The sequence below is a fragment of the Falco peregrinus genome, chromosome 18 (genome assembly GCF_023634155.1).
Source record: "Falco peregrinus isolate bFalPer1 chromosome 18, bFalPer1.pri, whole genome shotgun sequence".
Taxonomy (NCBI): Eukaryota; Metazoa; Chordata; class Aves; order Falconiformes; family Falconidae; genus Falco; species Falco peregrinus.
Window position 1 is genome coordinate 2,624,096 of NC_073738.1, and position 23,068 is coordinate 2,647,163.

At 61.5% G+C, this 23,068-nt stretch overlaps 2 protein-coding genes across 5 annotated transcripts; both read left to right on the plus strand.

The window, feature by feature from the left end:
* The first annotated feature begins 1,018 nt into the window (after positions 1–1,018).
* On the plus strand, positions 1,019–9,144 carry MSL1 (MSL complex subunit 1). Its single transcript, XM_055790034.1, has 8 exons — positions 1,019–1,479; positions 5,288–5,511; positions 5,883–6,265; positions 7,094–7,158; positions 7,412–7,479; positions 7,727–7,851; positions 8,017–8,089; positions 8,179–9,144. The coding sequence occupies exons 1-8, from the start codon at positions 1,171–1,173 to the stop codon at positions 8,267–8,269; spliced, it is 1,338 nt and encodes a 445-aa protein (XP_055646009.1). The 5' UTR covers positions 1,019–1,170; the 3' UTR covers positions 8,270–9,144.
* A 673-nt stretch (positions 9,145–9,817) lies between these two features.
* Positions 9,818–22,748, plus strand: CASC3 (CASC3 exon junction complex subunit). Of its 4 annotated transcripts, none has more exons than XM_055789967.1 (14): positions 9,818–10,103; positions 11,707–11,734; positions 12,091–12,128; positions 13,915–14,073; positions 14,161–14,312; positions 14,746–14,922; positions 15,141–15,835; positions 17,606–17,670; positions 17,921–18,035; positions 18,651–18,749; positions 19,493–19,707; positions 21,213–21,335; positions 21,486–21,562; positions 22,286–22,748. In XM_055789967.1, the coding sequence occupies exons 1-13, from the start codon at positions 9,858–9,860 to the stop codon at positions 21,519–21,521; spliced, it is 2,148 nt and encodes a 715-aa protein (XP_055645942.1). In that variant the 5' UTR covers positions 9,818–9,857; the 3' UTR covers positions 21,522–21,562; positions 22,286–22,748. The 4 variants fall into 4 exon arrangements, with proteins under 4 accessions (XP_055645942.1, XP_055645944.1, XP_055645943.1 ...); XM_055789969.1 differs by having other exon boundaries at positions 21,499–21,562; XM_055789968.1 differs by having other exon boundaries at positions 21,499–22,748.
* Positions 22,749–23,068: the final 320 nt, after the last annotated feature.

Below are 23,068 nucleotides of genomic sequence, written 5' to 3' on the forward strand. Positions count from 1 at the left end.
GACCCTGCGGGATGGGGGGGACACACACACGGGGCGGCTGGGGACCCCTGCGGGATGGGGGGGGGGGCACCACGGGGGGGCTGGGGACCCTGCGGGATGGGGGGGGGGGGGGGGACACACGGGGCGGGGGGAACCCTGCGGGATGGGGGGGGGCACACGGGGGGGCTGCAGCGCCGCGGGGGCACTGCGGGGCCCGGCTCACGCGGGACCACCCCCGCCCTTGCTCCTCTCCCCCGGCCCCCCGTGGCAGGTGGGTCTGACACCCACCCTCACCCCCCCCTCACCCCCCCCGGGGGGGATCCCCCCACGCGGGGCCGGGCCCGGGCCCAGACCCAGACCCAGAGCGGGCCGGGGCCGGGGCCAGGGCCGGGGGCCGGGCGCGGATCCCGGGCGCGCTCCGGGCGGAGCCGCCGCCCTCGGGAGCCACCGGGCGGCCGCGCCCCGTTACTGCCGGCCCGGGACCCCCGCCCGCCCCCACCGGGCAGCGCCCCCACGCGGGACTGCCGTGCCCGCGCCTGGAGCCCACCCCACGGCCCCCACCGGGGCGGCCCCCGCTCCGGAGCCCGGCCCCGCTCCCCGCCCCCCGCCCCGGGGTCCCGGCCCCCCCCCGCCCGGGGCCGCCGGCGGCGCATGCGCACCGAGCCCGGTTTAAAGGTAACCGGGGCCCCGGCCGAGCCCCGCCCTCTGTCCCCCCGCCCCGCGTGGAGCTGTCCCGCGTGGGCGCCGGCCGAGCCCCTCCCCTCCCCCACGCGGGGCAGCCCGTGTCCCGCGTCCCCGTCCCCCCCCTCCGGGGCGGGGGATGCGCTGCGCTGATGGCGGCGGGGGCCCCGCCGCCCCCCCGGGCCGCGCAGCCGGTGGCGGCCGCCGCTGCGCCGTGTCGGCGGGCGGTAGCGGGGCGGCGCGGAGCGGCGGGTCCCGGCCATGAGGTCTACCCGCCTTCCGGGCCGCCGGGCCGCCGCGGGGGGGGGCGGGAGGAGGAGGAGGAGGAGGAGGAGGAGGGCAGCGCACCGCACCGCCCGCCGCCCCGCCGGCCCCGGGAGCCGCCGCCGCCGCCGCTGGGGGCACACAAGGGCCGCGGCGGCGGGGTGGCGGCGGCGGCGGAGCAGCAGCAGCAGCAGCGTTGGGCCGGGCTGGTGCCGCTGGCCGGCGGCAGGCAGGCCGGCGCGGGGGATGCCGGCGCCCGGCCCCGCTACCAGGCGGGTGCTGCCCGGGCGCGGCGCCGGGGAGGGCGCGGCGGGGCCGGGAGCGGGGCCGGGAGCGGGGCCCACCGAGCCGGGCCCTCCGCCGCCGCCGCCCGCCGAGGGCAAGTGGAAGAGCGGCCCGCGGCGCGGCGGGATGGGGGCCGGCGGGGGCTCGCCGGGGCAGGCGGCCTGCCTGCGGCAGATCCTGCTGCTCCAGCTGGACCTCATCGAGCAGCAGCAGCAGCAGCTGCAGGCCAAGGAGCGGCAGATCGAGGAGCTCAAGGCCGAGCGGGACACGGTACGGCGGGGGGGGGGGCGGGAACGCGGCACCACAGGGGTTAACACACCCCCCCCGCGCGGTTACCCCCCCTCCCCCCCCGCGGGGTTACCCCCCGCAGCGTTCATGCCCCCCCCCCCAGCACCACCCAGGGGTCCCTCTGGGCTTTGGCCCACCGACAGGTAAGTGCCCCCCTCGTGGCACCCCGGCGGTTAACCGCCCCCGCCGTGGGCTTGCCCCCCCCCGCGGGGTTACCCCCCTCAAGGTTCACCCCCCCCCAGGGCTTTGGCCCACTAACAGGTAAGTGTCCCCTCGTGGCACCCCAGGAGTTACCCCCCCCCCCAGGGGTAACCCCCCCACCCCCGTGGCACCCCGGGGGTTAAGGCCCCCCCCCCCGATAATCCCTCCCCGTGGCACCCCGGGGGTTAAGGCACCCCCCCCCGATAATCCCTCCCCGTGGCACACCAGGGGTTAACACCCCACCCCAGGGGTTAAGGCTCCCCCCCAGGGGTAACCCCCACCACCCCCTGTGGCACCCCAGGGGTTAAGCCGCCCCCCCCCCCCAAGGATAATTCCTCCCTGCGGCACCCCAGGGGTTAACACCCCCCAGGAGTAACCCCACCACCCTCATGGCACCCCAGGAGTTAAGGCTCCCCCCCAGGGGTAACCCCTCACCCCTGTGGCACCCCAGGGGTTAACCCCCCCCCCGGGGTAACCCCCGCGGCACCCCAGGGGTTAACACCCCCCCACCCCCCCTGCAAGGGTGCCCCCCCCCCCCCGGGGCACCCGTGTGGTTAACTCCCCTCCCCATAGGGGCACCCCGGGGGGTTAATGCCCCCCCCCCTTGGAGGCTAATGCCCCCCCCAGGGGGTTGGTGCCCCGCCCCCCCCGCCCCCCCAGACAAAGGCCGCCGGGGGGCGGGGGTGACCGGCGGGGGCACAAAGGGCCGGGGCGGGGCGGGCCGGCGGGGGTTAACGGGCCGCCGCCCGTCTCCACGGCAACGGGCCTGCGGGGGGGGCCTTAAAGGGCCCGCGGCGCCTTCCCGCCCCGCCGCGCGGGGGTTAACTTAAAGGGGCCGCGTCCCCGCGGTCACCGGGATGGGTGTGGGTGCGCCTGCCTCACCGCGGGGCCCCCCCCCGCTGTTAGCCAACCAGCGCGGGGGTGGGAGGCCCCCACAGCCCCCCAGGGCTGCCGGCCTTGCCCCCCCTGCCGTGGGGGAGGGCCCTGTGGGGCATGGCCTCGCGGTGTGCTGCCCCCGCTGCGTGCACCCCACGGCAGGGCTTCACCCCCGCTGCCGCCAGCCGGTGCCTTGTTTGCATTGCCCCCCCACGGGTGCCCTGTTTGCATTACCCTGTGGATGCTGTGCATTGCCCCCCCACGGGTGCCCTGTTTGCATTGCCCTATGGGTGCTGTGCATTGCCCCCCCACGGGTGCCCTGTTTGCATTACCCTGTGGATGCTGTGCATTGCCCCCCCACGGGTGCCCTGTTTGCATTGCCCTATGGGTGCTGTGCATTGCCCCCCCACGGGTGCCCTGTTTGCATTACCCTGTGGATGCTGTGCATTGCCCCCCCACGGGTGCCCTGTTTGCGTTGCCCTATGGGTGCTGTGCATTGCCCCCCCCACGGGTGCCCTGTTTGCATTGCCCTATGGGTGCTGTGCATTGCCCCCCCACGGGTGCCCTGTTTGCATTACCCTGTGGATGCTGTGCATTGCCCCCCCACGGGTGCCCTGTTTGCATTGCCCTATGGGTGCTGTGCATTGCCCCCCCACGGGTGCCCTGTTTGCATTACCCTGTGGATGCTGTGCATTGCCCCCCCACGGGTGCCCTGTTTGCATTGCCCTATGGGTGCTGTGCATTGCCCCCCCACGGGTGCCCTGTTTGCATTGCCCTATGGGTGCTGTGCATTGCCCCCCCACGGGTGCCCTGTTTGCGTTGCCCTATGGGTGCTGTGCATTGCCCCCCCACGGGTGCCCTGTTTGCATTACCCTGTGGATGCTGTGCATTGCCCCCCACGGGTGCCCTGTTTGCATTGCCCTATGGATGCTGTGCATTGCCCCCCCACGGGTGCCCTGTTTGCATTGCCCTGTGGATGCTGTGCATTGCCCCCCCACGGGTGCCCTGTTTGCATTACCCTGTGGATGCTGTGCATTGCCCCCCCACGGGTGCCCTGTTTGCATTGCCCTATGGGTGCTGTGCATTGCCCCCCCACGGGTGCCCTGTTTGCATTACCCTGTGGATGCTGTGCATTGCCCCCCCACGGGTGCCCTGTTTGCATTACCCTGTGGATGCTGTGCATTGCCCCCCCACGGGTGCCCTGTTTGCATTACCCTGTGGATGCTGTGCATTGCCCCCCCACGGGTGCCCTGTTTGCATTACCCTGTGGATGCTGTGCATTGCCCCCCCACGGGTGCCCTGTTTGCATTGCCCTATGGGTGCTGTGCATTGTCCCCCCCCGGGTGCCCTGCCTGCATTGTCCCCCCCCGGGTGCCCTGCCTGCATTGTCCCCCCCCGGGTACCCTGCCTGCATTGTCCCCGCCGGGTGCCCTGCCTGCATTGTCCCCCCCGGGTGCCCTGCCTGCGTTGCCCCATGGATGCCGTGCATTGCCCCCCCGGGTGCCCTGCCTGCGTTGCCCCCCCTGGGTGCCCTGCCTGCGTTGCCCCATGGATGCCGTGCATTGCCCCCCGGGTGCCCTGCCTGCATCGCCCCATCCATGCCCGTGCCCGCATCACCCGCCTGCCAGGCCATGCCGCGGGTGCCGCATGCCGCAGGAGCGCGGCGCTCAGCCCCGCTGCAGCGGTGGCAGCTGCGGTGGCCCTGGTTGTGGAGGGAAGCGCCACCCCACGTGGTGCAGCGGCCGGGGCTGCGCAGCGATGCCGCGTCCTCGCCGCATGTGCCGGCTGCTCCAACATGGAGGAAGTGCCGTGGCGAGGTCGCCATGGGGCTTCACTGCGGTTCGTCCCCCCGCGGGGGTGATGGCAGACCCCCGGGGCACTGGGCGGGCAGGGAGGGAGAGCGGGGGCTGCTCTCAGCTCCTCTTCCCCAGGCTGGGTCCCCACTGCAGCCACATCCTGGGGGGTGCTGGGACACCGCCACCCCCCCACACCCCCCCCCCGGCTGTGCTTTGCTGACCAGACCCCTCTAAATGGCCACAGCTCCTGACTGGCGGGGCTGGGCGAGGGTCGGGGCCAGGTGGCCGAGGGCTGGTGTCACCAAGGGGGGTGCTTGCCCTCTAATGAAGCCCACAGCTAAGTACAAACTGCCCTCTCCTCCTGGGGCCAGTGGTGCTGCCTGGGCACTCGGGGTGGGGGGATGCAGCGGAGGTTGCAACCCCCCCAGATATGTGGGGTTTGCTGTGGCCTTTGTGCCATGGGGACAGGCAGTGCCAGAGCACCAGTGGCCGTTTTGTGCCATTTGGTCACTCTAGGTGCTGCCTGCCGGCGTCACTGTTAAACTGCCCAGGGATGCCATGCCCACAGCACCCAGCACTGGTGGTGCTCTGGGGGGCGCAGGCATCAGCCATGGCGTTCCCGGTGTGCCGGCTGAGCCTGGGTGGGGGGTGGCTCGGTCACTGTTTAGGGGCTCCTCACGACCGTGCTCGGAACGCTTTGCCACGGCAGGGCACCGCGGTGGGGTGGCACCGGTCTGCCAAGTCCCCTCCACCTGTACTGGAGTGTTTGCACGAGTGGGCACTGGCTGAAGCGTGGGTGCTGCTCCGGGGTGTTCTTCTGCCACTGAAGGGACCTGCGGGCAGGGCGATGTGCTGGGGGGAGCTGGGGTGCCCGTGGGGTGCGTGCCCGTGGGGTGAGCCCTCGCCCTGCCTTGCAGCTTCTGGCCCGGATTGAGCGCATGGAAAGGCGAGTGCAGCTGGTGAAGAAGGACAGCGAGCGGGAGAAGCACCGCATCTTCCAGGGCTTTGAGGTGGACGAGAAGCCGGAGGTGGAGGTGTGCGAGAAGCTGCCGCTGGAGTGTCCCCAGGACCTGCTGGAGCCCCCCCCGACCCTGCAGCCCAAGCACTTCCCCTATGGCAGGAATGGGAAGGGGCACAAAAGGTAGAGGGTGCTGGGGGGTGCGTGGGTCCTGGGGGAGGGTCTTTCCCCTCCATTCATGGGGCTGGTGCTACCTCGAGGTGCCAGCTCAGCTCAGTGACCCTCGAGCTGCTCAGAGGGGCTGCCCAGCACCGGCAGCACATCCCATCCATCAGCGGCTGGGGGGAACCTTGGGAAACCCTGGGGGGGGGAGGAGTGTCCCCAGAAAGCTGGGGAAGCCCCTTTTGCCTCTGCAGAGCTGCCTCCAGCCGGCCCTGGTGCAGCAGCCCTGGTTTGGGGGTGCTGGCAGCCCCCCCCCCCCCCCCCCCCCCCCCAGCAACCCTGATGTGGGGCGAGGATGCGCGTGCCTGGCTCAGCTCCTCTTCCTCCCGCAGGAAGCCCACGTTTGGGAGCACGGAGAGGAAGACGCCTGTTAAAAAACTGGTGTCCGAGTTCTCGAAAGTGAAGAGTAAAACTCTAAAGCACTCCCCGGGGAAGGAGGAATCGGGCGGCTCCTTGTCCGAAACTGTTTGTAAACGAGAACTGCGGAGCCAAGAGACTCCGGAAAAACCCAGGTCGCTCCTGGAGACCCCGCTCCGAGCCTCGGCACCGCCAAAGGGCCCCGGTGCCCACCCCAAGGAGAAGAGCTTCAGCAGTGAGGCAGACGACCTGCCCTATCTCTCAACCACGGAAATGTACTTGTGCCGCTGGCACCAGCCGCCCCCGTCACCGCTGCCGTTGCGGGAGCCTTCTCCAAAGAAGGAGGAGACTGTGGCAAGTAAGCAATGGAGAGCCCGCCGTGGCACCGGCGGCACCGTGCCAGGTGTTGGGGCAGAGCCGGTGGCCGGAGAGGGGCTCGCCTGCCTCGGGGCGGCCGGGGAACGGGGCTCAGCACCCGCGACCTGACGCTGGCAAAGGGCAGAGTCCCAGTGGCGGTGGGAGAGGTGCAGCTGGTGGTGCCGCGCTGCCGGGTCCCTGCCGCGGCGATGGGTAGCGGCTCTGGTACCAGCGATGGGCTCTTCCAAACCGCGTCTCCAGCTCATCCCGCTGCAGCGTGTGCCAGGCTGCCGGAGCTGGGGGCAGCACGCTGCTCCGCTTTAGCCACCGGGTTTGCCGAGCAGCCTGCGTGCCCGTTTGAGCGAGGGGTGAAGCAACGTCCTGTTGGCAGTTGAGAAACGTGGTGGTGGCTTGTGCCAGCGCGGCACACACAGCTGCCCCCAAATCCAGCACCTGTCCTGCCGGCTGCTCCTTCCCGGCTGGTCTTCTGTGGCGTGGTGAGCACCGGTGATGGGGAGCGCTGGGCTGTGCCGGTTGCTGATGCCGGTGGAGGCTGTGCTGGATGGCCGAGCGCTCCGGCACAGGGGAGCTTGGAGCAGCTCAGGTTGGGTGTGCACGCTTGGCTGGGGAGATGGCGACGAGCTCTGCCCCCCCCGGGCCCCCCGGCAGCTCCCACCACCCTCAGCCAGCGGCATCGCCTCAGCCAGGCTCAGGATGGGGAGTTGGGGGGGCTGAGCCGTGCTCTCTGGCGGGGGGCCGGGCTGGCAAGGGACAGTGGGGCCGTGGTGGTCCCAGCGTGGGGCTAACAGCCTGGCCTCTCACCCCGCAGTTCCGTCTTGGAGGGACCATGTTGTGGAGCCCCTGAGAGACCCCAACCCCTCGGACCTTCTGGAGGTATGTACGCCGCCGCGGTGGTGGCAGAGCTGGCGGTGCCGCAGACACCTTCCAGGCTGTTCCAGCACTCCGGCAGAGCAGCTTGTGGCGTTAGCTGTGGGGCAGGCGGCATCTCATCCCCTCATCCGGCATCACCAGCGCGGCAAAGCCCAGCTGCAGCCGGAGGGCTGGGGTGGGGGTGCAGGAGCAGCACCCCGTGCGCCGTGGGGGTTGTGCCGGGGCTGGATGTGTTCATCCCTGTCTGTCGTTGCAGAACCTGGATGATAGCGTCTTTTCCAAACGGCACGCCAAGCTGGAGCTGGATGAGAAACGAAGGAAAAGGTGGGAGCAAAGAGGGCGACAGGGGGTGTCCCGGCTGGGTGGGCGATGGGCACCTGCTCCTGCTGGGAAGGGCCCCCAGGTGTCACCCAGAGCTGGGGGATGGGACTGGGGTGTGGCTGGGGTGGGCACCAGCAACGCTGCCGGAGGAGGGATGCTCTCATGGCGCAGCCAGCACGGTGGCACCGGCACAGCTCCTGGGGGGGGTCCAGTGCCGCCCGCTTGCTACCCGCGGCATCACCTTCTCCAGGTGGGACATCCAGCGGATCAGGGAACAGAGAATTCTCCAGCGGCTGCAGCTCCGAATGTACAAAAGGAAAGGGATTCAGGAGTCGGAGCCTGAAGTTACCTCATTTTTCCCTGAGCCAGATGACGGTGAGCATCTTCGGTGCCAGGGAGCAGGCAGGGGTGCAGGTGCGGGCAGAGGCATGGGCAGGGGTGCAGGCAGGGTCAGGGGCGTGGGCACGGGGTAGGGGTAGGGGCAGGGGTGCAGGCAGGGGCGCTGCCTGCACTGGGTGTAACGCTCTGGTCTCTCCGCAGTGGAAAGCTTGCTCATCACCCCCTACCTGCCTGTCGTCGCCTTTGGCCGGCCCTTACCAAAACTGACCCCACAGTGAGTACCGGCGGCACCGGAGGGGATGGGACAGGGTGGGCTTCACCGGCGCATTGCGGGAAGGGCGCTGACCCCGGCTGTGCCCGCAGGAACTTCGAGCTGCCCTGGCTGGATGAGCGCAGCCGGTGCCGCCTGGAGATGCAGAAGAAGCAGACGCCGCACCGGACCTGCCGGAAGTAGCAGAGCCACCGGGAGCTCAGTCCCGTCACCGGGAGCTCCGTCCGTCACCGGGCCGTGCTGCCGGCTGCTCCTGCCTTCTGAGCGGGGGGCTTCGCCCCTCCAGCACCCCCGTTTTGTTCTTTTGGATTCTTACAAACGTGCCCCGGACTTGTGCCCCCCTCACCGCGCCACCAGCCGTACCCTCACCGGCACTGCTCACCTACTGGTTGAGGCTGCCGCGGTCCTGGGGGGCAGCGGGCAGACCCCAGACCCATCCTCACTGCGCCACTGCTCTGGACGCTGCCCCTGCCGCCCCCCCCAGCCATGGTTGTGGACATCGGGGCTGGGGGCACCTGATCCCGGTGGGGGGGTGGGGGGGCTGTATCCTGCCGGGGCTCCACCGCCGCTGCTGTTACTTGTTAGTTGGGGAAAGGGGGGAGCAGCAGCTGGTGGTGGGGGGTGGGGGGCGGCGGTGGCGTGGGGAGGGTCCTCATCGGGTGGGTTTTTCCCCCCTTCCTGAACAGCTGTGAGGGGAGGGGGGGAAGTTTAAATTTTTTTTTTTTTTTTTTTTTTTTTTGGTGAAATAGAAATCCTATACGCACAATTTGGGTTTTTAAATTTTTTTTTTATATATATATATATATATATATATAATTTAATTGTTTTGAGGTTGCCAAGCGGTGCTGTAAGGAGGGGGGGGTTGCTGGGGGGGGGGCGGGGGGGGGGGCTGTGGCTGCTCGGTGCGGTGGTCCTGGTCCCAGGCCCCCAGTCATGACCCTCGCTGCCAGGGCCCCCACGGTGCCAGGTAGGTGGGGAGGGGGCTCTGGGGGGGTAGGGGGGGTCCCGTGTGCCCCCCGCTCCCCTTCAGCAGAGATTAAACAGGAAAGCTGCCAGCACAGCCGCTGCTTCCATTTTTAATTTTATTTTCGCCGTCCCTGCGCAGGGCCTGTACTCCCCCTGCCCCCCATGCCCACCCCCTCATTTTATCTACACACACACACACACACCCCCGGCATCCTGGCCGTGTTCTGGCCCTGAGGTTAATGAACGGAAGGAAACTTTTTTGGTGGGTTTTTTTTGTTTTGTTTTTTTTTAAAGGAAATCTTGTTTTTAAAAAATAAGAAAAATAAAGTTATAAACATGTTAGCGGCGGGGGGGGGGGGGTGGTGTCACGTGTGGGCACACCCATGCTGGCTTTTTTTTTTCCCTCTCTTCCCCCCCCCTTTTCCCTCCTCCCCTTTCCCTCGTCCCCTTTTTTTCCCTTCCCCCCCCCCCTTTCCCTCTCTATCCCTTCCCCCTTCTTTTCCCCCCCTTCTTCCCCCCTCCCCCCCCTTTTTTCCCCCTGCGTGTTGGTATCTCCCTTCCCCTCCCGCGCGCTCATGACGCCATTTCCGCCGCCGTGACGCCACCCGGGCTGTGACGTTGTCAGCGCCGCGCCCGGCGCGCGCCTGCCCCCTGCCGGGGGGGAACGAAACCGCGGGGGGAGGGGGGGGGAGAGGAGGAGTGTGTCGCTGCCGCAAGGGCTGCCGGGACGGTGGCGGTGCCCGCCGGGAGCCGTAGTCCGTCCCGTGGTGCCCCGCGCCGCCGCCCGCCCCTGCGGCTGCCCAAGATGGCGGACCGGCGGCGGCAGCGCGCCTCGCAGGACAGCGAGGACGACTCGGACTCGGCCGCCTCCGACAGCGCCGACTCGGCCGCCAGCGCCGCCCGCTCCCGCTCGGGCTCCGGCTCGGGCTCGCCCCGGCCGCCGCACCGCCCGCCGCGGGGAGCCGCCGGGGCCCTCAGCGCGGGGCCGCGGGGCCGCGGGGCCGAGAGCGCGGCCGGCGGGGCCGCCAAGAGCGCGCCCGAGTCCGAGTGTGTGAGTGTGGCCGGGGGGGGCCGGGGGGGCGCTGGGGTGCCGAGGGGCCCGCAGCCGGGGCGGTACCGGCACGGGGGGAGCACTGGGGTGCCGGGGGGAGCCTCGGCCGGGGCGGTGGGGTGGCACCGGCACCCGGGGCGGCACTGAGGTGCTGGGGGGGGCCTCAGCCGGGGAGGTACCGACACCCGGGGGGGCACTGGGGTGCCGGGGGCCCGCAGCCGGGGTAGCACCGGCACTCGGGCCGGGGGAGCGCCGAGGTACCGTGGGGTCCTCAGCTGGGGCGGTACCGGTACAAGAGGGAGCACTGGGATGCTCGGGGGGCGCCTCAGCCGGGGCGGTGGGGTGACTCCGGCACCCGGGGCGGCACTGGGGTGCCGGGGGGGCCTCAGCCGGAGTGGCACTGGCACTCGGGGGGCTGGGGTACCGTGGGGCCCTCAGCCAGGGTGGTACTGGCACCCAGGGGGGCACTGGGGTGCGGGGGGGGGGGCTCACCCGGGACAGTACCAGCACCCAGGAGGACACTCGGGTGCCCTTAGCCAGGGTGATGGAGTGACCCGGGCACCCTTGGTGCCGAGGGGGCACTGGGGTGCAGGGGGAGCTGAGTGGGCAGCAGGCTGGGGGCAGCACGCTGGGACCACCCTGTGTTTGGGGGAGCAGGGCTGGGCCCCCCGGCTCCCCAGCACCGGGTAGGGGCCTCCCCTGGCCCCCCCTGTGCCCCGGGGGTTGTTCCCCACAGCAGGGGCCAGGCGGGTGGGTTTGCTGCCCCATCCCGCCTCTGCCGCTCGCTATCATCTCTGACCAGCTGCCTTGTATGCCAGGGCATTAGAAACCTTTGATGGGGAGCTGGTGGTGCTGCTGTCTCCCACCCCCGCAGGGTAACTGCTCTCCTCCCGCACTTTGCAGCTGGGTGCGATTTTCCTCTGTCACAGATTTATAGTGCCAGTTATTTCAAGTTCCTCCTGAATGGCAGCGTATTTCTGCTTGGTTGTTTTGGCGTTTGGGCTTATCTCGTTAACGCGTTGGCTGGTTTTGGTTTTGATCTGAGGTTGTTTTTCCTGGACAGTACGATCAGTCTGTTCTTTTGCTAGAAACTTTTCCTGATATGAGCTGTTCTGCTTCATCCAGCATCTTCCCTGGGGCACAAGGTTTCGTTTCTGTTGCCGGAGTCTCTAGCAGATGCCTGCCTGAGCTCGGTCCTGCTTGGCATCTGTTCGTTATTCCTGGGCTCCTGCTTTAAGTAATCCTCTTGTCCTTTCCCCAGTTAGCTGTCTGGCCCTCCCTTATCGAGGGAGAGGAGCCTGGCTTCTCTGGTGATGTTGCTCTTTTCCCGCTGAAGACCCCAACAGTTAACGCAGTTTGGGCTTTTCCTTCTCAAGCTGTGTTCCCCCAGCGCAGCTTGCTCTGGAAGGATCTTAGATAAAGGTACTGGGAGCCCTGATTTTGTTGCTTCTTTCATGGTCACTGAAGTTGAACTTCCAAGGGCAGACACGATAGGGCTGGGGCCAAACCTTGTTGTAATTGTGTCTGGGATCGTAGGATGCTGTGGACACCTGGCTGCTGACCTTCCCTCTGCTAACGCGCCTTTCTCTCCCTCTCTCCCCAGGAAAGCGAGGATGGCATCGAAGGAGATGGTGAGTACTGACTCCCTGGCATTGCAGGCACTGCTGGCATGCAAAATGTAAAAACCGAACTGATGCCTTTTCCCATAGTTCCGTGGTTCTGGTCATCCCAAATATTAACTTGTAATAGTAGGCAGATGCGGGGTGCAGGGACAGTGCACCCCAAGATCGCCCTTGCTTCCTCCTGTGTGAGCTGGTGGTGGGTGGTGTTCATCAGCGACACTTTGGCACTGGCCTCTGACTTCCCCTCGGAGGGGCTCTTCGCTGTGCCTGCGCCAGCTGTCGCCCGCAGCAGGGCCTGTTACGCTCGGGGGGAAGCTGTGTTTCTCCTTCTGCCCTGACACCAAACTCCTTTTTCTCCCCTGCAGCTGTACTGTCCGATTACGAAAGCGCAGAGGACTCGGAGGTAAGAGGAGTCTCTGTCCTGGTGTTTAAAGTGTTCTGTCGAGCGACTGCATCTCACATAATTTTAGCACAAAACCCAGTTTGTGTCCTTCATTCTCTTACGCTGACCCTGCTGGCAGCCATCGCCTTTGTCTCAAGATACCAGCTTGTGTGCTCCGTGCCAGCCGCGCAGAAACTCGGAGCAAGCCGTGCTGCAGTGTAGTCATCGCCGCTGCAGAGGGAAATGGTCTCCCCCAGTCTGAGCCCCTCACCAGGCGATTTTCTGGCATTCAGTCCACGGTGCTGGGCCCAGCCCTGGGGAGAAGCCGCGTGTGCTGCTGGGGGGTGGACGTAGGGCCAGTATATGTGTGGGAGTGGGAATCAGACATTGGATACTGGGAGCAGGGTTTGCCCTGGTCTGGAAGGGTGTGGAAGGAAGTGTAGGGTGCTTGTTGTGTTTTGATTCGTTGAAATTAAAAAATGAACTGCTGGGTTGGAGGTATCCCAGGCAGCACCCCTGCCTTCTGCATACAGCTGCTGGAGGGGTAACGCGCCCCGTGAGTGCTGGCAACTCTGTGCTGCGTGTGTGCTGAGGAAATCCCACCTTGCATGTACCGAGACCCCCTGCCTGTGCATGGGAGGCAGCCTGGGCAGCAGCCTGTGGCTGTAGGTTTCCCTGGATTTTTGGTTCAGAACTGTAAATTCAACATTTCCAGGCAGTTTAGAAAAGTTCTGGTTGGTAATGATTACAGTGAAGGTTTTCTGGTGAAAACCCTTCTCTTGAGGTGTTTGTTCTGGGGATGTTGAGTGGGGCAGCAGTTAGAGAAAACGCAAAACAACCAAGCAGCTGAAATCAAAGCTCATAAGGGCTGTTAGTTTGTGGATTAATCTCTGCCATTAGTGAGGAAGGAGCGTGGCAGGCTGTAGAGGCAGCACATGCAGGTAAGGGCAGCTCTTCACACCTAAAAACCTGCGCGGAGGCTGCCCGGTGTTTCCACACACGGAGAAGCAGAGCAGCGCTGGTGCACGCTGGGCTGTTGGAGCAGCGAGGGTATTGCATCACTGACATGCCAAGATGACTCTGTTCCTGTGCCTAAAAATAATGCCACGTCTGGGTTTCCCCAACGTAAACAAAAGGAGCAGTTGATGTGCAAATACACTGTGTTGAAAGAGAAAAATAGAGCAGTCTTTTTGTTAATCACACAGAGCTATTTTTAGTGTCAGTTCCAGCCTAAGCAATGCTTGCAGGCTCCTGGAGGGTGAAACGAGGTCACGCTCCTGTGAGCAGAGTGCTCCGAGTGAGTCAGCTGAGTAACTCCAGGGAATTTGGAAACACGGCGCTGGCTGGATCCAGGCTCTCAGCGTGGGAAGGAAGGGACGCACGCTCTGAGGGCCCTTGTTCGCTGGTCTCCCCAGCTCGCGCGAGCCCTTTGCTTTCAGGGCGGTGAGAGGTTCTGGCTTTGTGGGGGAGCTGGTCCCAGCTCTGTTCTGGAAAGCCTGACTGTTGGATCTGATGGAGTCGGAGGGGAGAGGTGTTGGGTTTAGTCTTTGTTTTTTCCGTAGAAATACAGGGGTAGGAAGGACCTTGAGAGCTAATTCTCTGCTTTGAAAGAGTCAGGTCTTCAACAACTGGAAAAGGGACTGGAACAGTCGGACTCGATGATCTTAAAGATCTTCTGCAACCTAAACAATAATTCGGTGGTTCTATGATTCTAGGGGTCTAACTCCAGGTCGGGCGAGTTGTGTGGGGAAACTCCTGGGGGACCTGTTGCTAAAGGTTCATGTTTGAGTAACCGGGGCTCTTTCAGGCAGAGGAAGAGGATTACAGTGAGGAAGAAAGTGCCAAAGTGGAACTGAAGCAGGATAGTAATGATTCTTGTGAGTCAGCAGCAAAAGCGGAGAAAGGGGATGACAAACCTGACTCCAAAGGTGCTGTAACTGGTGAGAGGCAAAGTGGGGACGGGCAGGTAGGTGTTAAACATGCGTTCTCTGGGCCGTGGGGGGCTTCTGGCAGAGAGACTGCTGCAGTGGTAAGAGCTGTCTGGTTTTGACAGGAGAGCACCGAACCTGTGGAGAATAAAGTTGGAAAAAAAGTTCCCAAGCATCTGGATGACGATGAGGATCGGAAGAACCCGGCTTACATCCCCCGCAAAGGGCTCTTCTTTGAGCATGACCTCCGAGGGCAGACGCAGGAGGAGGAGGTCAGGTATGTGAGCATCCCCCACGTGCCTGCCTCTTTCTGGGCGGGTGAGGCCAGTTCCCAGGCCAGTGTTTGGCAGCGCTGCTCCTTGCTTGGGTTGTGAAGCGCTGGCAAGGTCTGTGCTTTGGTTGCCTGCTTGCAATGTCCTGCCAGGACATTTTAGCTCTTTGTTTGGAAGGGAGAGGCTGAGGGTGGTGCAAGAAAATCCACAAGGAAAGCTTCTTGCCAGTGAGTGGTGACCCTTCATGCTGCTTTTCAGAAATAGCAGTGGGTAGGCCAGCAGCTGCTGGGCAGGAGGAGTGGGAGGAAGAAGAAACACTGTCTCTTGTGCACACCCAGCCCTAGAAATGCTCAGGCTCTGTGTGTGGGACTGGTTGATGCTGCCGCGTCTCCTTGGCTTTCCAACAACTTTTTGGTCTTCCCTGTGTAACTGTTCCAGGCCGAAGGGTCGTCAGCGGAAGCTGTGGAAGGACGAGGGTCGCTGGGAGCACGACAAATTCCGGGAGGATGAGCAGGCTCCCAAGACCAGGCAGGAGCTGATCGCGCTTTATGGCTACGACATCAGGTCAGCTCACAACCCCGATGACATCAAGCCCAGGAGGATGCGCAAACCAAGGTGAGCAGCAAAGTCAGACTAGAGCCTGGCTTGTCCCAGCGGGAGACGGGTCTGAAGCCCCAGCGAGGGAAAGCCTCTTGTTGTTGGCTTTGGCTCTGGGGTGGGACCCTGGTCCTGGGTTTTCTAGACGCTGCGTCCCAGAGAGGGCTTCCCTCGCACAGCGGTAGCTCTCACCCAGGGATTTCTTTCTGGTCATCGGTACTGTTTTTCTCCCTCAGGTTTGGGAGTTCTCCTCAACGAGACCCAAACTGGTCCAACGAGAGGCCAAATAAGCCCCCAAGGCACCAAGGTGCAGACAGCACTTCAGCTCCCCCACGAACCTTCACAAACAGGAGCTCTGCAGGTACGGGGAGGATGCCCCCACCTAGGAACTACCCACGAATGGGGGGCTACAAAGAGACCCGTCCAAGCTACCGAGCTTCGGAAGCAAGCGTACAGCATCTGTCTCGAAACGGCGAACAAGCCAAACAGGAGAGCAACTATCGAGCGAAGCGTGCAGAGCAAACCCCACCGAGAGACAAGTCACCCGAGGTGGAAGCAGCTCATGTCCACAGCAGCCCTGTGAAGGAGGAGGTCGCTTTGGAAAACCAAGCCACGGCTGCTGATGCTGCACAGCCACCACCAGACAGACCAATTGAAAAGAAGTCTTATTCCCGGGCAAGAAGGACCAGAATCAAAGCTGGGGATGCAGGGAAGCTGGCAGATGAAGTTCCTGCTTCGGAAGGGCTGACTCCTGTGCCTCCAAAACCCGTGCAAGCCGAGACGTCCCCCCCACCAGCAAAGAGCAGTAACTGGGAGTCGCCGGTAGAATCCAGCTTGGATGGACTGGAGCAAGAGATGACCCAAATGAATCTCACTGAGCAGAACTGGACTCCGGGGCAGTCTCAGTTCCTGCAGCCCCGGGAGCTGAGGGGTAAGTAGGTGCAGCCTGTTGGTTTTCCACTGCAGCCCCAGCCAAATGCGGTTCGTGTGGTCGCTCAGAGCTGAATCGGCTCTGCCTTAGTCCAGACTCAGGGTGGATAACGTGATGGCGATGCACGCTGCTGAGAAAGTGCGGTGGAGATAGTGAGAGGGGACAAAACGGAAAAGGAAAAAAAGAGGAAATTAAGCATTCTGGTATAGGCTGATGGAATTAGGGCTGGGGAGGACATGAGTAGATCCTTTCCCTCTTCCTGCCCTGTTTTGTGTTGAGATCGGGGAAGCTTCAGTGAAGCTGAAGGCTTGTGCATGGGACAGGCAACAGGGACTTTGTCCAGTGTGAATCATGGTGAGACTGGCTGCTGCAGCAGGAGCCAGAGTTCGGGAGATAAGGAGCGTTGTGCTCATCTGGCAGGTAAGGGTCGTGAGCAGTCGGGCTCCTGTAACATCCTGCTAGGAGCAGGAAGGAACATTCCTCTTGTTTATCAGCTTATTCCATAGCACTGAGACTTGGTTGCTGTTAGCTGAGGCCTGAGTGGGACTGGCAAATTCATTTTTACCTGGTGGGAGGAAGCTGCTCAGTTTGCCGCAGCAGGCAGGCTGGCTGAGGGCGGCATGTGTGGCAGAGTTACCCCCCTGCGAGCTCGGGACTGAATTCTAGTTGAGCATCCATGCGAGAGGTCGTTCAGGTATAATTATCTCTTTGCAGAATTAAGAGCCTTTTCTGGGGGAGCGTTAAGAGTTCATCCCGAGGGAAATAAAACTGGAGCAAGGAGAAGAAAGCAACTCGCTGCTTTCATAAGCATCTCTTGAGGTTTAGGTCGTGAAACCACAAGTCATCTTGTACTGATGTGACTGGTAAAATCTTTGTGCGAACAGGCCCTTGGTCTTGACTGCGGATGCAAGTAGACAGGCTTTAAACATCCCAGTAGACTTGAGAGTTCAAAAGTGCTGTGATTTGCAGCTGAGATTATGTACTTTTTTTTTTTTAATCCTACAAAATACAGCATCCTAACAAATTTACCGTGAGACAGCTCTAGACTGCAGGTAGGAGAGCACTTTCCGTCTGTAAGCAGGGTGCGTTACTTTACTGTCCCCTTGTTTCTTCCTAGCAGAGAAGGCAGGAGTTAATTTTGGGAAACATTTGGGTAGGTGAGCCAGCCATTGGGTCATTCTGTATGTCTGTGTCTATATTTGCAATATCATTGATCCGTGGGCACTTTCAGCATTTGTTTTGTCCCCTCCTGCTTCCCTGGAAGCGGCTGTGATGAGTTTGGCACTGTGGTTTTAAATATGCGCCGTAACTTTGCTGTTCAAGTTAAAAGGAGCCTGTGATAAAAGTGGTTACGCCCTGGAGAGGGTTTAAACTGCAGCTCACCCAGTCCCACGTGGATCCTTGTTTCTACTCTGAAGAAATCCTTGTGCCAGCGGGAAGAGAGCTTAGATCAGAACTTGGATTTCCAGCTGAAAATTTTATTTTTTTATTTATTATTTTTTTCCCAGCAAGATTTAAAAGGTGTTGAGCAGTGTGGATGATTGCACGGTGACACCACAGCTTCTAATTTGTACTGAAAGATTTAAAATTGTAACCCAAGAGATAAAGTTAGGTTTCTTGTCATGAAAGCAAGAGCTGTGCCTTTTGTAGTACAATAACGTCCCCGGGCTGCCAGCGCTCGTAGGGCCAGCGACAGGCGCCTCGGCGGGTGAGGTGGCCCTTTACTGGGAGCAAATGCAAACCATAATAACCAGTTTGTTTCTTCCTCAGGTATTCCTAACCATATGCACGTTGGAACTGGGCCACCGCCTCAGTTTAACAGGATGGAGGAAATGGTAAAGCATGTTGCGCGGTGTGTGACTCTTGCTTTTAGAAGCGCGGAAGCCCGGCGTTTATTTGTTTCTGGCTTGTAGTAATTAGAGGCTGCCTGTGACACCTCAGCCTTTCCCTTTTGTTGGGTGTTTGTCGTTTTTGCTGCGTGACCCAGATAGAGGTTTGCAGGGGCTGGTGGGGCCGTGGGTTCGTGCTCCCTCAAGCTCCTGCCCTACACACTGACCCTGGCTGATGCCTTTGGACTCTTTTCAGGCGGTGCAGGGGGGGCGCGTGAAACGCTACTCATCGCAGCGGCAGAGACCGCCAGTGCCGGAGCCTGCCCCCCCCATGCACATCAGCATCATGGAAGGGCACTACTATGACCCACGTGAGTGTTTCCCTCTTGCTCCTGAGGCTCCGTGTGTGCTCAGACCTGAGCAGCTGCAGCAGGAATCTCCCTGCTCCTGTTAGGGTCGGGAAGGTCGGGGGCTTTGTTTTCCCTTCCCTTTGTAAATAACGTTGCTGCCTCATCTCGTACAGTAGCGGAAAGGCTGCTCTGAGCCTCCCTGGTTGGTGTTTAAACCCACAGAAATATAATCGGTGTTACCACCTCCCCTCCCTGTGCCAGGGCTCTCTAGGACACTGCTTTTCTTCAGGAAAGCTGGGATTTAAAATTAACTTGGAAATCAGAGCAATGTCTTTGACAATAGAGACCGGGGAGAATTACAGAACAGGGCTGAGGATGGAGTAGGAATTTACTCCAGCATTTAAAGTGTTGGAGAAGAAATTCCCCCAGTTATTCTCCTGTTTTGTAAAGGGAGTAGGAGGCTTTTTCTGTTGGGAGCATGCAGCATCTGCGAGCCTGGTAGACTGCGTGTGCCGATGGGAATGTCGCTTGCAGCACTGCGTTCAAGTCTTGTCGCTGGCTGGGGTGTGCGTGTGACTTGCTGCAGTAGAATCAAATTCGGTGGAGCTTTTCCTTACCAACTGTTGTGTGTTGCAGTGCAATTCCAGGGACCAATCTACACCCACAGTGAGAACCCAGCCCCGCTGCCGCCCCAAGGGATGATCGTACAGCCAGAAATGCACCTCCCTCATCCAGGTGAGGAACTGGCTCCCCAGCAGGGCACGGGGCAGCTGGTACCGATGTTATGGTTGTGCCTGGGGTAGGGGGAGGCTTGGTCTGTGCTGAGGAGTGGGTAACGCTGGTTTCACGCAGCCTCTCTCGCTGGGGGAATCCATTTTCCCTGTTTCTACAACATGGAAGAGACCTGCTTCCCTCGTGCAGTGGGGTTGAATCAATATAAATGTTAAGGAAAGAAAAATAGGCGTTTCTGGCTCTCGCAGCTGGTGCAGGACTGAGGTGAGCCGAATGTTTGGGCAGCCCCTGGCTGGCTGCCTGCAGGTCCTGCGCAGATCCTCCTGGCTGAGCCTCTTCCCCTTCGGTGGGGCCCTTTGCTCTGCCCGCCGTTGTGCCAGGCTGGTTCTTCAGTCCCTGCTGCTTGTAGTTCAGAAGAAGAAAGCAGAAACGAGAGCTGTTGAATTGGCATGTTCCCTATCTTGACCACAAGAACTGTTTCCTGGAGCGGGGGTGCCGACCCGGGGCTGTGTCTGGTTCCAGTGAGCTGGAACCCTGGTGCTGGGGAGCGAGCCGTGCTCCGCTCCGCTGAGAAGCGTTTCCCTTTTTTCCTCCCTAGCCCAGGAGCTGAGGTCTCATGGCTGCAGGAAAAGCCTTTGAACAAAGGGCTTCTCCTTCCCTCTGCAGCGGGGAAGGTGCAGCATGTCACATTCAGCTTTTTTTCTTTTCTTTTTTTTTTTTTTTTTTTTTTTTCTGTCACTTCCCAGGTTTACATCCCCACCAGACGCCAGCCCCCATGGCAAACCCTGGGCTGTACCCTCCGCCAGTCTCCATGCCCCCGGGCCAGCCCCCGCCGCAGCAGCTGCTTGCACCAACTTACTTCTCCCCTCCTGGAGTCATGAATTTTGGGAATCCTGGCTACCCCTACCCCCCAGGAGCACTGCCCCCTCCGCCCCCTCCTCATCTCTATTCCAACACGCAGGTAAGCCAGCTGCGCTGTGCCTCTCCTTCCTGAGCGGGAGCCATCAAGAGCAGATGGGATCCTGTGGAGTGTGGGGATATTCTCAGAGGCTTCCTGGGAGAGGATGTGGAGCAGCTGGGCTGCTCCGTGGTGGGAGGTTGTTTACTGTCATCCCTATCTCTGCTTGGAGCGGGGAACTGGGAAGGACTGCTCCTGTGGCTGCTGTGCAGCTACCCCGAATTTAGGGTCTAAATACCCGGGTGGGCGGATCTCAGAATCGAGGTGTTGCCCTACAGAGCAGGGAAGTGGCCCACCGGGAGCCTGTCAACAGTTGCATCCCCTCCGGGTCCATGCTAAGCCAAGGACACCTTGAAAATTGTTTTGGAAGCCCTTTTTGTTAGGGAGGGAGGCTGGAAACTGGCTGGTGCTGTTCTTTGGCACCAGCCAAAGGGACCAGCGTGGGGCTGGCTTTTCCTGCTCGACGTCCGTGTCCGCAGCGAGGAGGCAGATCTCCGTGGGCAGCGTGATGACGAGTCCGCCCAGGGCTGCCGTGCCAGCAGCACACGGCTGACACGCAGTGGCAAGCCCGCGAGATGCATCTCCCCGAGCCCTACAACCTCTCTGACCTTCCCTGCTGCCCTGGGCTGATCCCAGCTGCATTGGCAGGGATTCAAGCCCGCTTTGGGGGCAGGTCCCCAACCCCCGGGCAGCTGGAGGGGATCTGGGTGTGAAGGGGAGCTGTTACCTGCCTCGTTGGCACGGAAGAACGGTCGCTGCTGCTGTTGCAAAGCGCAGACGTTATCTAGCAGTTGGGAAACTCCACGGGGTGAAGGAAACCCATCTGCCACAGACGTCGGTCCGGCACGGCTGCGGGTTGCTGCAGCCTGAACCTGCCCACCCTGCCGAGAGCAGGGGCGCCCTGGTAAGGGGCAGGGGTAGGCGAGGGTCCTTGGGGAGCTGTAAGTGCTGCTGTGGGTTGGAAAGGACCTTAAAGACCACCCAGTTCCACCCCCCTGCCATGGGCAGGGACACCTTCCACTCACCCAGGTTGCTCCAAGCCCTGTCCAACCTGGCCTTGAACACTGCCAGGGATGGGGCACCCACAGCTTCTCTGGGCAGCCTGTTCCAATGCCTCACCACCCTCATAGATAAGGATTTCTTCCTAATATTGCATCTGAATCTCCTCTCTTTCAGTTTAAAGCCTTTCCCCCTTGTCCTATCGCTACAGACCCTGGTAAAAATTCTGTCCCCATCTTTCTCATAAGCATCTTTTTGAGTATTTGAGTATTCTCCAGTTAAGAGAATAGAGGTCTCCCTGGAGTCTTCTCCTCTCCAGGCTGAGAAACCTCAACTCTCTCAGCCTGTCCTCACAGGAGAGGTGCTCCAGCCCTTGGAGCATCTTCATGGCCTCCCCTGGACTGGTTCTGTGGTCCGTGTCCCTTTTATGCTGGGGGCTCCAGAGCCCCCGACACAGCCAGCCCCCTGCAGCGCAGAGCACTGACCCTTCTGCTCTCTGGGGAATGCAGGCCCAGTCCCAGGTGTACGGAGGGGTCACGTACTACAACACTGTCCAGCAGCAAGTGCAGCCCAAGCCTTCGCCACCTCGAAGGACATCCCAGCCTGTGACTATCAAGCCACCACCTCCTGAGGTACCGTCCCCCTCGGCCTGAGTCTGTGCGTGCGTGATGCTGTGCTGCTGGCGTGTGCGTGATGCTGCAGTCTCCCTCTCCCATCCCAAAAATACAATGTTCCAAGGAAATCTTAAACTGTCTTAATCTTTGACATGTCCCAAACCTCAGCTTCTCGTTACAGGTGGTAAGCAGGGTTCCAGTTAATTTGAGTTTCTAAATGCTTTAAAACTAAACCCACGTAAAAAGTAAGTCTAAAGTTGACTCTTGCTTTTTAAATTCTTATTATTTGCTCAGGGTAGAAAACGGAACACTTTAGAGAGAGAAAGATCGAGTCCTAAGCTAGGAGGCGGTGACTTCTCTGGAAGAATAGATGTCGAGACCTTAGTAGATAATTCAGGCAGCAGACTTCAAGGCTTTCCAGAGATGAGAGCCGTTTTTTCTGCGCTGGGAACGGTTTCCTCACTCCAGTGCTGTGAGCTGTGCGTGTGTGTGCGCGCGCCAGAGTGCCACGTGTGTGTTTGGTTTCCTTTTCAATGCTTTGCTTAGCATGTGGGAGCTGAGCGAGCCTGAATCCCAGCAAGCCCAGACCCGGGCAGGCATGTACCGGTTGTTTCCCGTACGCAGGGAAGGCGGCGTGCGGCACGGTGGAGGGCTGGGAAGCGTGCAGCGTTTGTAAATTCACTGCGAGATTGTCTGTTCGAGGTGCCCTTTGAAAGGCCTCGCGATGGGAAAATGTTTCACCAGGAGGAGGGCTTGGCTGAAGGGAGCTGGTTGTGCCTGGAGTGGGCACAACTGGGAGGAAGCTGGAGGCGGGGGCGGGGGGTGGTTGTATTTTGGCACCCAGGTAGGATGTTTTGGCATCGGAGGATGTTTGCTCGCAGGACCCTGGTGATGGTGCTGCAGCCCCCGTGCTGGTGTTTGTGGTGGGGCAGCCTAACCCTCTGCTTCTCTTCCCTCTTCCCCACCAGGACAGCAAAGGTGAAAAATCAAAGGAGAGGAGCAACACGTAGGGATGCGGCTGTGGGAAATCCCAGCGCCAGACTCGGCACCTCGGCGAGGAGGAAGCTCCTTCTCGGGAAAGGCTCCTTCCCTGTGTGTAGGTGAGGCAGCGGGATGAAATCAGCTGCACCAGCTTGTGCTCAGGGCCAGGCACCTTCCTTCCCTTTCTGGTTTTACCGGTGCCCTCCCGAAAAATCATCTCGCTGCTGCTGATCTGCCCTCCTTCCCTCTCCCTCACTGGGGCACAGAGTTCACCGAAGAATCAACCCTCAGCATCGGTCCTTGGCCGCAAGTCCTCGCGACTTCTTTTACTAAACGTCTGCCCTTTTCCCTCTCTAGGATGTTAAACTCAACTGGCTTGATTGTGTTCTCTGTTTTTATTTAAGAAATGAACCAGCCCCTTCAGTAAAGCTGATTTGTTTCTTTTGGGTATTTTGAATTTGTTTGTCTGGGCTAACTGGAACGTAACATCCCCTGCCCCCCGTGGAGAGAGCTGATAAGTTAATTCTTCCTTTCCATTTTTTTTTTTAAATTAGCAAGTTTATTTCTGCTGTTGTTTAAGGATAGGAAGGGCAGCTGAGCGATAGGAGCCTGTCAGGAAAGCGCTGCCTGCACGGGCACCACTTGATTTAGATGCTCCTCCCGTTTCTTTTTCCCAACAAGCCCTGTTGGTACCTTGTGTCGTTGGCTGTCTCTGTCCATGTGTGTGCAAGCTCCCAACCCGCATCAGACGGGAATCCAGGTGCACGAGC